This window comes from Entelurus aequoreus, linkage group LG10, assembly GCF_033978785.1.
Source record: "Entelurus aequoreus isolate RoL-2023_Sb linkage group LG10, RoL_Eaeq_v1.1, whole genome shotgun sequence".
Taxonomy (NCBI): domain Eukaryota; kingdom Metazoa; phylum Chordata; class Actinopteri; order Syngnathiformes; family Syngnathidae; genus Entelurus; species Entelurus aequoreus.
The window spans coordinates 6,946,079-6,961,332 of record NC_084740.1 but is presented as its reverse complement, the minus strand read 5'-3'; the positions used below and the strand labels follow the sequence as shown (position 1 = coordinate 6,961,332).

The 15,254-nt window shown below is 39.6% G+C and overlaps 1 protein-coding gene across 6 annotated transcripts in view; it reads right to left on the bottom strand.

Moving 5' to 3' along the window:
• Window positions 1–15,254, bottom strand: part of ncam1b (neural cell adhesion molecule 1b) — a 286,896-nt gene that overhangs the window by 25,225 nt on the left and 246,417 nt on the right. For all 6 annotated transcript variants that reach the window (XM_062059916.1, XM_062059911.1, XM_062059914.1 and 3 more), the window contains 2 exons: window positions 7,482–7,606; window positions 490–670 (listed from right to left, as the gene is read on the bottom strand). In XM_062059916.1, coding sequence (XP_061915900.1) covers window positions 490–670; window positions 7,482–7,606 — 306 coding nt within the window. The remainder of the gene's footprint in view (window positions 1–489; window positions 671–7,481; window positions 7,607–15,254) is intronic.

Here is a 15,254-nt window from a genome sequence, read left to right as displayed (position 1 = left end):
TGGGTTGAAAATGATTTTCAAATCATTGTATTCCGTTTATATTTACATCTAACACAATTTCCCAACTCATATGGAAACGGGGTTTGTAAAAGTGAGAGGACACGGTGGCATAGAGGTACAGCCTTAGGGTTAGTCAGCTGTGGAGAACTATTTGCACACTTCACTTATTCAAAAGTTAGACTGAGGAAAATGACAATAATTCAGAGGGAAATATTTCTGCTTCTGTAGAAAAAGTTGCCTGGCCCAGTTTTTTTTGCAGGAGCAGACTCGAGCTCATTGAGCGAGACCGTGAAGTCTGACAATTCAGCCAGGAAATAATTTTCAGCTCAACAATGTCCAGTCAAAATTCATGGAGTTGTCATTGAACTTTTACAGCAAAAAAATAGAAGGTGAGCTTTTGAGTGGAGCTCCTCAATTTTTCCTGGTGTTCATTAGTTGCAGCGTGAGAAGCAGAGCTTGTGAGCCAGGGGGGGGGGGGGGTTTATGTACCTGGGATGACGGCCGGCTGAGTGGACGTCTTGACGGACATGCTCGCCGGCAGCGACTTGCCCTTCTGGTTCTCTGCCACCACGTTGACGTTGTACTCCGTGTCCCACTCCAGTCCCCTTAGAACCACATAGTCGCTGTCGTTGGGCATCCGGATCTCCGGTTTCCACTGCGTCGACTGAATCTAAGGCGCAACAAGGCATGCAATCAATAATAAATCAAATCTATATAGTGAACAATGCCTCACGAAAGTGGGAGCATCCCTTGCGTTTTAGCAACCATTTTATTTCACCATGTTTCCTCAAAAGACAGTACTAGAAACTATAGAGATGTCCTGATCTTGTCCGAAAAAAAGAATGAAGTGCTTAGTAAAGTTTAAGAAGTGTAGATGGAACCATGTTACACAATGATAGATTAATAGTTTAGCGAGAGGATAATTTAACAACATATAAATCTCATTAAAAAAAAAGGTAATACAACATGAGGTGGCAAATAAAAATGTATACAATGAATAAAGCAAAATATGTTTGAGACCAAAAATGTCTACTGTTCGCTAGTGTTACCATATCTAAGTTATTGTGTTATAGCAGATCTGGGCAAATTAAGGCCTGGGGGCCCTTTAAGCTTTTCAATCTGGCCCGCCGGACATTCCCAAATAATTTTTTTTTAGATGTTTAAGATGTAAAGTGTAGCTGCCACTATGATGTGCAGTGATGTTTTCTAATGACCGTAAGTCTTCAACTATACTACGTATTTACATGCTTGGAATCTGCACTTTATGCATGATATACTAATTAGATTACTATGGTAATCTAATTAGTTACTATGGTAATCTAATTAGTTACTATGGTAGGTCACAGCAGCTCAGACGAGGCACCAAGCAGTGTGGGTGGGGAGCATTTCTACAGAGTGTTTCCAGAGCGGCCGGCCTGAAATGTGGGTGTCAGGGACAGACAGAGATTTTTACAACAAAGTTCTAAAGCTTAGTAATATATCACATACATCAGATTGTAGGTGGGGTTTATTTTACCCTTCGCGTTCATATTGCGCTGCATTTTTGTTGCGTTTCACTTGATTGTAAAATATGTCAATCGAGAGGGGTGTGTGATGTTCATATGTTGTCAATATTCAGTGTTTTATCCTTCATAGTAAACCCCACATTCTTTATTTTCATGTACATTCTGGGTGTCTCATTCAGTAAAAAAGTTTAAAATTCCATTCCATTTTTTAAGGTGGTCTGTCATATAGTTTTTAGCATTCAGAAATTATTGTGAGGTTTTGTATTCGTGTTCCTAACCTAATCCTAAAAACAGATCTACCGGCCCCAGACACATTTTTTTCTCTAAATTCGGCCACCCAAGGCAAAATAATTGCCCAGGCCTGTGTTATACGATCAATGCCTACTTTTTGACTCACACCACCCACTGGAACACGAACAGGGCGTTATCGGAACCCGACAACACAGAGCTGATCTTGTTCCTACCAGCCCACAGGCAAAGAGAAAGAGCATAGGTGTTTGAGGGAAGCTGGGGAAACCCGTGGTTACCCCAGCATGGTCGTTTGTGAAAAATACATCCAGTTCCAGAAATAACAAGAAAAGAGTGAATGAGGAGGAAAAAGGTGACGGACGCAAAAATGTTGTCATTCCATAGGTATCAGGTCTATCTGAGAAACTCAGAAGAATTTTGAACCAACACAACATCCCAGTACACTTCAAAGCAGGCAACACCCTGTGACAGAGACCGGTGGCATCTAAAGACCGGACACCCTACACCCACAAAAACAATCTGGTGTATGCTATCCAGTGTAATGATGAATGCACCTATTCATAAACAATCACTAAGCCGACACTTGACGGGCAAACTCTTCAGGCCAAGACTCCGCTGTCTACATGCACCTCCTTTGAGAACACAGATTCCGGACACAGGAAGAATCAGAAGGACGACACTGCAGCTCTCCAATAAAACACACTCGGATCTCCTCAGGTTTCTAGCCGATACTACATCAAAAATAATGTCAAATAACGCAGTAACGCATCATGTAGTAACGGTAACCGAGTTACTGATATAAAAAATAACGCGTTAGACTACTAGATATCGCCGAAAAATAACGGCGTTACAGTAATGCGTTACTTTGTAACGCGTTAGTCCCAACACTGGTCATATTGATACATGTTCTAAATAAACGTCTACCACCAGCCAACAAGCGTTAGTGTGTCAGCGCGTTAGAGGATCGGCTCGATCCCTATTGAGGTGGTGTGGATATTAAGGGTATATAGTATCAGTATATGATCAATGGGTGAGGGCGGACCTACGTCACTTCTGCCTACCAATCCCCTAGCAACCGGGAATTTGTTGAAAACAAACCAGCTCACAGCGAACACAGCATTGACAGAAAAAGCATTTAACGAGCGTTGTGGCTTGGAAGTCGGCGTTAAATCCTTCATTTACGCATTTTTACTTATTCGCATATCGTGTGAAAAAACGAAAATGTATTATTTGCGTCAGACTCGTCTCAGTGAACTTAAAGCTTCTCAGGCTTAGCTTGCTAGTTAGCTTAGCCTGCGCGCTACTAAGAAAGAGACGCGGAAGTTATCAACAACAAGATCAAGTGTTAGTGTATAAAATATTGAGAGATTTGAGGGCTACGTGTATTGTTTAAGTACAACTGTTCTTCGCCAGGTGTTCTTTGTCCACCCTGGCTTACGTTTTCCCGGTGGTGTCTATCTTAACGCTGCCTTTGGTATCCTCTCGTTGTCCGGTTTTCGAAAATAGCTAGCTAGGCTATAGACCAGGGGTGTCAAACGTACGGCCCGAGGGCCGGATCAGGCCCGCGGACAGGTTTTATCCGGCCCGCGGGATGAGTTTGCTAAGTATAAAAATGAGCCGAAATTTTTGAATGAAAAAAGATGCTTTTCTAAATGTGTACCACTAGATGTCGCAATAGCAATTATTTGTAAATTTGTAGATGATGCTACATATGTACGAAAAAAATAAACCACATGATGTTAGTACATCATTGGAGGAAAATGAGCAAACTACATGAATAACATCCTGTAATTGGATTTTGATACTATTTTTTTTATCTTCATAGATTGCAAATTAACACCAATGAGTTGACTGATGAACATTATCACATAATTTATTCAGGAAGTATAAATAACGACAAATAAAGATAGAATACTATTAACCGCAACATGTAAGTGTAAAAAAAACAACAACAACATTATGATTTGCACATTTTCAGAATGTGCTTGTTCTATTTTTAAACAAGAAAACAATCTGAAGTTGTCTTTATTTCTAAGTTATCGTGCCGTGATTTTACCATTCCGGCCCACTTGGGAGTAGATTTTTCTCCATGTGGCCCCAGATCTAAAATGAGTTTGACACCCCTGCTATAGACTATATAGTATATACCGCATGTTATTTTTGTACAACAACAACTTCAGCTGTCGAACGTTATAAGATAAAAATTCAACAAGTACAACATTAGCACGGACGGTATAGCCAAGTTGTGGTTAAGAAGGTGGATTTTTGTTCCTTATATTTACCAGAAACAAGGTGATCCGAACACACGACCCGGGACTTTGGGGGACTCCAGTGAGAACCGTCCTCGTTTCCCCGGTGTAAAGCTGCGAGCCATTTGTCTCGTCTCTGTGGGCTTTTATCACGCTTTGGCAGAACAAAATACAACCTCTGTTTTCCCCGTTTCCAGTTGTGGTTAGCACAACCAAAAACAACACAGTTTTTCGGCATTTTGGAGGCAGAATGACGGGTTTAACCAGCGTAGGTCGACAGGTTAAAGAGTAATGGCAACGGTTTGTTTTCAACGGCAGTCTGGTTGCTACGGCTCGAAGAACCCGTATGTAGCTCAGTTGCCCGGATGTCGGCCCTCACCCATACTAGAGTGATTGTTGTTGATGTTTTTACATTTTCAAAACTAACAGCTGGCAATACAAGGTACTGTAGTTGCAAGTTAATTGTGTCTTGCTTACAATCAAACATAGTGTTGTTAGCACCATTGGTACATTTCATGCAATGCGAGATAATGGTACCGACTAGGGCTGTGAATCTTTGGGTGTCCCACGATTCGATTCAGAATCGATTCTTGGGGTCACGATTCGATTCAAAATCGATTTTTTTTTTCAATTCAATACGATTCTCGATTCAAAAACGATTTATTTAATTTATTTATTTTAAAAAAAAATGAAAACAATACACAACAATACCATAATAATGCAATACAATTTCAAAACCAAACCCAATTTTGCTGCCGGTGGTGTTAGTGGATGATCCTTTTCCTCTGATAACTGTGGGTGGTGTCTGTCCAAGTGAGCGCGGGGATTTGAAGTATTCCCAAAATACTTAACTTTAGCGTTGCAAAGTCTGCAAATTGCATGAGTCATGTCAGGCCCTTTCTTGCCACGGTAAAATCCAAAGTCTGAGTCTGAGTCTGAGTTTGAGTTTATTTCGAACATGCAAGCATATAACATGATACATCACAATTTCCTGTTTCTCTTTTCAACATGTTCGAAAAGGAGTAGGAAGAAGCGGAGATTATTTAATCCTACCCCTGTGTCTCCAAACGTTTGCTTTCAAAGCCCGCGGAGGCGGTTGTATTTCCTTAGGCTGCGCTGTGTCTTTTTCTTTTACCTTGCATTTTAGCGGCAACACAACACTGTACACTCCCCTTAGTACTAGCTAGCCACCAGGTAGCAACGCTGCTTATTGTGCAATACCCACGGTTGCCCAGAAGGCACATACACATTGCCGGGAGCGGGGGAAGAAAATTGATTTTTGAAAAATGAGAATTGATACGGAATCATACAACGTGAGAATGGCAATTTGAATTCGAATCGATTTGTTCCCACACCCCCAGCTGACATGCAAGCAGAGTAGTAGATTTTTGTAAAAAGCTTTTATAATTGTAAAGGACAATGTTTTATCAACTGATTGCAATAATGTAAATTTGTTGTAACTATTAAATGAACCAAAAATATGACTTATTTTATCTTTGTGAAAATATTGGACACAGTGTGTTGTCAAGCTTATGAGATGCGATGCAAGTGTAAGCCACTGTGACACTATTGTTCTTTTTTATAAATGTCTAATGATAATGTCAATGAGGGATCTTTGATCACTGCTATGTTGAAATTGTAACTAATATTGATACTGTTGTTGATTAGTGGCCTAGTGGTTTGAGTGTCCGCCCTGAGATCGGTAGGTTGTGAGTTCAAACCCCGGCCGGGTCATACCAAAGACTATAAAAATGGGAGCCATTACCTCCCTGCTTGGCACTCAGCATCAAGGGTTGGAATTGGGGGTTAAATCACCAAAAAGGATTCCCGGGTGCGGCTACGCTGCTGCCCACTGCTCCCCTCACCTCCCAGGGGGTGATCAAGGGGATGGGTCAAATGCAGAGGACAAATTTCACCACACCTAGTGTGTGTGTGTGACAATCATTGGTACTTTAACTTTAACTTTAATATTCATTTTTGTTTCACTACTTTTGGTTTGTTCTGCGTGGTGTTTGTGTCTCCTCTCAATTGCTCTGTTTATTGCAGTTCTGAGTGTTGCTGGGTCGGGTTTGGTTATGGTATTGCTGTGTATTGTTTTGTTGGATTGATTAATTAAAAAAAAAAAATAAATAAATAAATAAATAAATAAATAAAAAACATTTTTTAAAAATGAGAATCGATTCTGAATCGCACAACGTGAGAATCGCGATTCAAATTCGAATCGATTTTTTCCCACACCCCTAGTACCGACACTCAATATTCACATTCTGGACACAATTTGGACATTTACACTTATGTTACAAGACATTTATACAATAATCTTACATTTTTTTGCTTTGAGTAGTACATTTATACTGCTGTACATAGACTCCTTAAAGTATATACCGTATTTCCTTGAATTGGCGCAGGGAATATAGTATTCGCACGTCTAGAATTACTGCCGGGTCAAACTCGTTTCTCAAAATAATTAACGCATGCTTGGCCTTATCGCCGGTTTATTATTGAAGCCGGATCAAATTCGTTTCGCAAAATATTAATTTTACTATAGCATGTCTATAATTTTCGCCGGGTCAAACTCGTTTCGCAAAATATTTAGCATATGTCTAGAACTTCCACCGGGTCAAATTCGTTACGTCACGAGTGACGCATCTGTCCTCATTTTCAAAATGGAGGAAGCTGCTTTCAGTAGTTTGCAATCGCACAAAGGAAAAAAGATAAAGAGCTATTCAGTAGGATTTAAGGTCCAAGCTATTGAATACCGGTACAGTATGCTAAAGAGAACCGTAAGCAGCTATGTTGTATTAATATACCGTAGCTGCGTGTGTCAAATACTGTATAAGTCATTAAATGACTCCCGCCTCCTGGTGGTAGAGGGCGCTGCCGCGCTAGTGATCCTTCTTGCGACTTCTGGTACTGCAGAAGAAGTGAACACACGCAGCAAGAGATTTTTTTTTTTTTTAACAAGGAGGATTACATACCGGTATCTAAAATAAAACAGTTTTCTAAACTGGACTTTCAATGGAAGCAGGAGGTAATAATTAAAGGAATATCTCCATCGAGACAGAAAGACTTTTAAAACTGAAGAAAGAAAATCATGAAGACTTCTATAGCCAAGTTATCGATGCTTTTGGTCAGAAGGAGCTGCAAATGGACTCCATTTATAAGTACAGGTAAGACCATAATAACGTTTTTTTAAATTAAATGTGCTTTTCATGATGGTATGCTTACATCACACTCAAAACGCACGCCTAAATTTACCGGATTCCTTTTGGTAAACGCCGGAGTGAGAAGAGGTTTTAAAATAATTACCGCATGCACGGCCATCCCGCCGGCTTCCGGTAAACGCCGGAGTGACAGGAGGTTTTAAATTAATTACCGCCCCCGCGGCTATTCAAGGAAATACGGTACAAGTTGTATTTCTACAGTCCCTCGTGAATATGTAGTTTCTGAAATGGGATAAATGGCTCGTAATACTTACTGGTTTGTAGCGGATGAGGTAATGGTAGATGGGCAATCCACCGTCGTCCTGCTTGATCCAGCTGACTTTCAAGGAATTACCTATCGGCTGAAGCGCTGCTTCCAGCTTGGGAGGATTGGGAATCCCTGCGGGCAGGTAGGAACGCTGATGTTATTCACACTGTGTTGGTTTTTTTAACATTCAAATGGGTTATTTAGTGAGAGAAGCGGTCCGTCTTTAGAAGTTTGGGTAAAACAGACTTGAAAAGCAGCTTCTATCGTTGTTGTTGTTGTCGTCGTCGTCCTTCCAGGTCACTGACCCTTCCTCAGTAGCTTGCCTCCAGATGGTGGAGTCACACTCATTACCAAATGACACACAAGCGCGTGCTCCTCTGAATCAGTCTTGAGTGGCACTCAAACGGATTCCAAATTACTGACTGATATTCTTGTATACCACGCCTCAAGAGCGAAGAGGGGTTTTTTTCCCCCGCATCTTATCGACTGAAATGTTTACAGCACAACAAATTAGCACTGGATGACATTCGTGTGCAACACTCCATTCAAAAAAAATGCTTCACCGACTTCCTTGTTGAGATGACATAATCAAGGTCAGAAGGCAATGGACGAGACGGGATGCGGTACATTGTGGTTAGACTATTTAGTTTTGTGCATGAGACTACCTGACTTACCGTAAATGCTCAAATATGCTCCTATTCAAGTCATGCAGAGTACACCACCGTGAAATGCTTTTTTCAATATTGCGTACAGTGGGATCCAAACACTAGTTACAGAATCGAATACACTAAATACAACAAAAAATGCAAACATTTGAATAGCTCTGATGTACATTAGTTACAAGACAATAAGTTACAGTAGTTATGGTAGAAGTATCAGTACAAGTAGAAGTACTGTAGTCAAATACAGTACCAGTGCAAGATCAAATAGTATAACAGTATATACAGAATATATATAGAGATGTCCGATAATGCCTTTTTTGACGATATTGTCCAACTCTTAATTACCGATTCCGATATCAACCGATACCGATATATACAGTGGTGGAATTAACACATTATTATGCCTAATTTTGTTGTGATGCCCCGCTGGATGCATTAAACCAGGGGTGTCCAAAGTGCGGCCCGGGGGGGCCATTTGCGGCCCGCAGCTCGGTTTGTATTGTTTTTTATTGACAAACTAAACAGGTCCCAAATTAGAACAAAAAACTATGAAAAATTAAACGGGACCAAATCGCCCAAAAATGGGACCTGAAAACCAAAATGGCCGACAACCTGAGCGTCTTACTGTATAAGGCAGGGGTCACCAACGCGGTGCCCGCGGGCACCAGGTAGCCCGTAAGGACCAGATGAGTAGCCCGCTGGCCTGTTCTAAAAATAGCTCAAATAGCAGCACTTACCAGTGAGCTGCCTCTATTTTTTAAATTGTATTTATTTACTAGCAAGCTGGTCTCGCTTTGCCCGACATTTTTAATTCTAAGAGAGACAAAACTCAAATAGAAATTGAAAATCCAAGAAAATATTTTAAAGACTTGGTCTTCACTTGTTTAAATAAATTCATTAATTTTTTTACTTTGCTTCTTATAACTTTCAGAAAGACAATTTTAGAGAAAAAATACAACCTTAAAAATGATTTTAGGATTTTTAAACACATATACCTTTTTACCTGTTATATTCCTTCCTCTTCTTTCCTGACAATTTAAATCAATGTTCAAGTAAATTTATTTTTTTTATTGTAAAGAATAATACATCAATTTTAATTTAATTCTTCATTTTAGCTTCTGTTTTTTCGACGAAGAATATTTGTGAAATATTTATTCAAACCTATTATGATTAAAATTCAAAAAAATTATTCTGGCAAATCTAGAAAATCTGTAGAATCAAATTTAAATCTTATTTCAAAGTCTTTTGAATTTCTTTTAAAATTTTTGTTCTGGAAAATCTAGAAGAAATAATGATTTGTCTTTGTTAGAAATATAGCTTGGTCCAATTTGTTATATATTCTAACAAAGTGCAGATTGGATTTTAACCTATTTAAAACATGTCATCAAAATTCTAAAATTAATCTTAATCAGGAAAAATTACTAATGATGTTCCATAAATTCTTTTTTTAATTTTTTCAAAAAGATTCGAATTAGCTAGTTTTTCTCTTCTTTTTTTCGGTTGAATTTTGAATTTTAAAGAGTCGTAATTGAAGATAAACTTTGTTTCAAAATGTAATTGTCATTTTTTTTCGTGTTTTCTCCTCTTTTAAACCGTTCAATTAAGTGTAAATATCATTCATTATTAATAATAACATAGAGTTAAAGGTAAATTGAGCAAATTGGCTATTTCTGGCAATTTATTTAAGTGTGTATCAAACTGGTAGCCCTTCGCATTAATCAGTACCCAAGAAGTAGCTCTTGGTTTCAAAAAGGTTGGTGACCCCTGCATTAAACAATGTAACAAGGTTTTCCAAAATAAATCAACTCAAGTTATGGGAAAAAAATGCCAACATGGCAGTGCCATATTTATTATTGAAGTCACAAAGTGCGTCATTTTTTTTAACATGCCTCAAAACAGCAGCTTGGAATTTGGGGCATGCTAATATATTATGTATATTGTAGCGTCCCGGAAGAGTTAGTGCTGCAAGGGGTTCTGGGTATTTGTTCTGTTGTGTTACGGTGCGGGTGTTCTCCCGAAATGTGTTTGTCATTCTTGTTTGGTGTGGGTTCACAGTGTGGCGGACTGCCGATATTATCGGACATGTATATTTAGTTAACTGCGGAGTGTCTTAAGAGTCGTTCGGTGCGTGGTCTACGTAAGAAAATAACTGCCAGAATTTCTAAGACCCCGCACACCAAATCCGATTTATTTTTTGCTCTTAAAGGGGAACTGCACTTTAAAAAAAAAAAGTTTGTCTATTGTTCACAATTAATATGAAAGACTTTAGGTGCCAATTTTAAGTTTAATTTAAAGATACATTTGTATAAGAACCACAAGTATTAAATGGTAATGGTGCAATATTGGGAGATACGGTATGCTGGATATTTAAAAACCAACAATGTTCACTAAATTCATACTTGCCAACCCTCCCGTTTTTAGCGGGAGAATCCCGGTATTCAGCGCCTCTCCCGACAACCTCCCGGCAGAGATTTTCTCCCGACAAACTCCCGGTATTCAGCCGGAGCTGGAGGCCACGCCCCCTCCAGCTCAATGCGGACCTGAGTGGGGACAGCCTGTTCTCACGTCCGCTTTCCCACAATATAAACAGCTTGCCTGCCCAATGACGTCATAACATCTAGGGCTTTTAGAGAGTAGAGTGCACAACTGCGCACACGACAAGGAGAAGAAGCAGAAGGACGAGGAAATTACAGACATGGCGACGCCGTCGACGAGCAACATGAAGAAATACGCTTGCAAGTTCCAAAACGAATGGAAACAAGAATTTCAGTTCATCCAGGACAGTACGAAGGGGAAGGTGTATGTTGCCTGTACATTTTGTAGAACAGACTTCTCCATTGAACACTGTGGCCGAAATGATATACTCATCATGAACGGAGAAGTTAAACAGGACAATACTGCCATCTAATGGATAGCCACCGGAACACTGAAATTCAAGTATTTATTTTATGTAAATAAAATATATATATATATATATATATATATATATATATATATATATATATATATATATATATATATATATATATATATATATATGAAATATATATGAAATACTCGAGTTGGTGAATTCTAGCTGTAAATAACCACGCCCCCCCCCAACCACCCCCCACCCCCGACCAAGCCCCCCACCCCCCCGCCTCCCGATATTGGAGGTCTCAAGGTTGGCAAGTATGCTAAATTGAACACAAAACTCTCACAAAACCGTAAAAACATCCACTCCGTGGATTTTGTGAACTTTTCCACCCCCAATATATACAAATAATATATCTGTGTTGGCCCTGCGATGAGGTGGCGACTTGTCCAGGGTGTAGCCCGCCTTCCGCCCGAATGCAGCTGAGATAGGCTCCAGCACCCCTCGCGACCCCAAAAGGGACAAGCGGTACAAAATGGATGGATGGATGGACATGACATGACGATGCATTCTAACTCACAAATAAAAGTAAATAAAAGTCAGCTTACAACACAGTCAATGGGAGGTACTCTATCCCGCCCATAAAACCTAATAAATAACTGTCCAAAAACCGCCAACAATACTCCATTTACATTTGGTTACTTGATTATTAACCAAGTATTAGTGATATTGTTATTATAAGCACTAACGCAGACAAACTATTTGTAGCGGCGCCGTGATCACAAGCTTGTGTGCCTAGATTGACGTCATCACGTGGTAAGCTTGATGTAGACTTAGACTTAGACAAACTTTAACGATCCACAAGGGAAATTGTTCCACACAGTAGCTGTTACAAAGGATGGAAAGTGTAAGGATAGAAAGGACAATGCAGGTATCAAATAGACTAAATATAGCGATATAAAATATAACATATGTAGTATTTACATAATATATGTACAGTATATGATATATACTGATATTTTATTTTATATAATGTTTGTATGATATATACAATATATAACAATGACCATGTACAATATTACAGTATATGTAACAGCTGCAGCATAAAATAGAGAGTAGATCCAGCAGAAGATAGACATTATAAACAAAGAGAGGTAGCTAACATAGAAGGTGTCAGGTAATAGACAGAGATCATCTATTGCTGTATGGCGAGTGATTTATCTTTGACAGCCAATTTAGATGCGGTAATGGCGAAAACGACACCAAAATATGCATGGTTCCACCCCCTTTTCTTCGCGAGGATTACGAGTCATTCTTCATCTAAACGGGACTATACCAAGATTCATCAATCGGCATCCCTGTAACAGCAGACATTGTACAGTAAGTGATGTTTTATGTTAGTTGGTGCTCATGAAGTCTGCAGTGAGTAGTAACAATGAAAAAAAGCTAACGTGGCGATGCGTTTTTTTGAAATAATGCACCGCGTATGCTTAAAGTACCAGAGTGGAAAACCAAGTTGACATATCTACCGTAATTTCCGGACTATAAGCCGCTACTTTTTCCCCTTGTTCTGGTCCCTGCGGCTTATACAAGGGTGCAGCTTATATACGGCCTGTTCTTCTCCGACATCGACGAAGAGGATTTCGGTGGTTTTAGTACGCAGGAGGAAGACGAAGACACAATGATTAAAGACTGACTTCTCATATACCGGTAGGCTGGTTATTTTGATAACGTACAGGCGAGCACTTTGTATTACTTTGCACCGTTGTATTATTTGTACTCTGCACGAATGCTGTTCGCCATGTCAAAGATGTGAAAGTTTGATTGAAAGATTTATTGTTAATAAATGGGACGCTTTGCGTTCCCAAACAGTCATCTCTGTCCCGACAATCCCCTCCGTGGTAGCAGGAACCCCTATATACTACGCTAATTACACACCAAAACCCTGCGGCTTATAGTCGGGTGCGGCTTATATATGGAGCAATCTGTATTTTCCCCTAAATTTAGCTGGTGCGGCTTATAGTCAGGTGCGGCCTTATAGTCCGGAAATTACGGTAATTGTATTTACAATCAGCAAAGTGTGTGAAAATACCTTCCAAACATCACAATATGCCACAAATTCAGTCAGCCATTTTGAATATTCCGCTCCGAACGTTTCCGGTAATTTCCGCAGGTTGACGTGACTGGAGTAACACTTCTGCACTCTGACCATAGTATCACATCTGTCATACTGGAAATATGCAACAATTACAGAGAGATGTGCTGTCTATCATTTACTATCCCGATATAAGACATGAACACATATCTTTCTCTTTTTTTATGCATTCTAAGTAAAGATGTCCGATAATGGCTTTTTAGCCGATAACCGATATTCCGATATTGTCCAACTCTTAATTACCGATTCCGATATCAACCGATACCGATATATACAGTCGTGGAATGAACACATTATTATGCCTAATTTTGTTGTGATGCCCCGCTGGATGCAATAAACAATGTAACAAGGTTTTCCAAAATAAGAGAACAACTTCAACTCAAATTATGGAAACAAATGCCAACATGGCACTGCCATATTTGTTATTGAAGTCACAAAGTGCACTATTTTTTTTAACATGCCTCAAAACAGCAGCTTGGAATTTGGGACATGCTCTCCCTGAGATAATCCTGATACCCACTACAACTATGGTAAATACTATACTTTGACTTTCACAAAGTGCATTATTCTTTATTTTTTTTAAACATGCCTCAAAACAGCAGCTTGGAATTTGGGACATGCTCTCCCTGAGATAATCCTGATACCCACTACAACTATGGTAAATACTATACTTTGACTTTCACAAAGTGCATTATTCTTTTTTTTTTTTAACATGCCTCAAAACAACAGCTATAAAAACAATGAAGGCACACAGCTTCAGTCCAGAGTGTACTAGAGTCATAAAGTAAACAATAACATAGTCCTCCTTTAGTAGACTGCCTGGCATACTGTATAACAGGAAATTATAAACTGGGCTCAATCTGCCCTGCTCTGACGCATTTGTATGAGTAACACAAATGTGCTGCAAGCTAGTGGTGAGTGCTTGAAGTGGCCTAGCAGTCAGTCAGAGCTTCTGAAATGCTTCTGCAAGCTGCAAAGTGTGCGCCATGTTGTATTTTTGTTTTTTCTCGGCGGAGTCTTTAAGCGACAACTGTGTGGTACTACTTTTTTTTTTCCGGTGTTTGCTTTTCATCCATCTTCCGCTTGTATTCATCGTTTATCTCCTCATGATTCTTGAAGAGGTGGGAGATCAAATTGCTCGTATTAAAGGAAGACGTCCTCGCATGACCAACTTTTTGCAGTCATTGCAAATTGCCAGTTTTGTATCCGTCAGACACACTTTAAAATAATCCCAAACCATAGACATGGTGTCGTTAGTCAGTCACCGAGCGAGCTGGCTTGTTAGCCACGGCTACAGCACCGGCAACAACACACTCTTGTTGTCGTTATGCTCTGCTTGCGACGGTTTGATGAGGTCATCAAGCGTCGCCAGTAAACTTCTCATGCTGCAGTCGTGCTGCAACTCCTGTGTTGTGTGTGGGAGAGGGGAGAGGGGAGGGGCTGCTGACTGGGTTTATATCCGTGTTTTACCGGATATGTACCGCTCCGTACAACGGCGTTTTAAAAAGTAATTAATTTAACTTTTTGAAACCGATACCGATAATTTCCGATATCACATTTTAAAGCATTTATCGGCGGATAATATCGGCAGGCCTAATCGACATCTCTAATTCTAAGTCGTAAATAAATACGTAAATAGTCCGTCAATAGGGGCTCTCTATTCCGCCCACAAAACCCTTTAAATAACCCGCCAACAAGACTCTATATACAAACCGTGCCCTGAATATTAACCAAATATTAGCAATGTTGTTATTATAAGCGCTAACGCAGACAGACAATTTTTTAGCGACGGATTGATAACACACAGCTAAGTAGCCCTCAGCGTTACCTTCTTAACCCTTGGTGCGCATCATGATTAATGCTTCATCTAAACAGGAAAATATGGACCTCCTATCAGTCGTCATCGAAGTGAGAGCAGACATTGTACAGTAAGATATAATTTTTTTATGTTCGCAGTTTGTATTTCTTGTTTAGCACTTAGCAATACTGCTACATGACGCTATAGTGTTTCACTAAAGCCGGATCTGTTTAGCAGAGCTTCTAAAACGTGTAGCTCATCCTCCCTATATTCAGGATCAACAATATAAGTTTCTGGATCATCATTTTTCT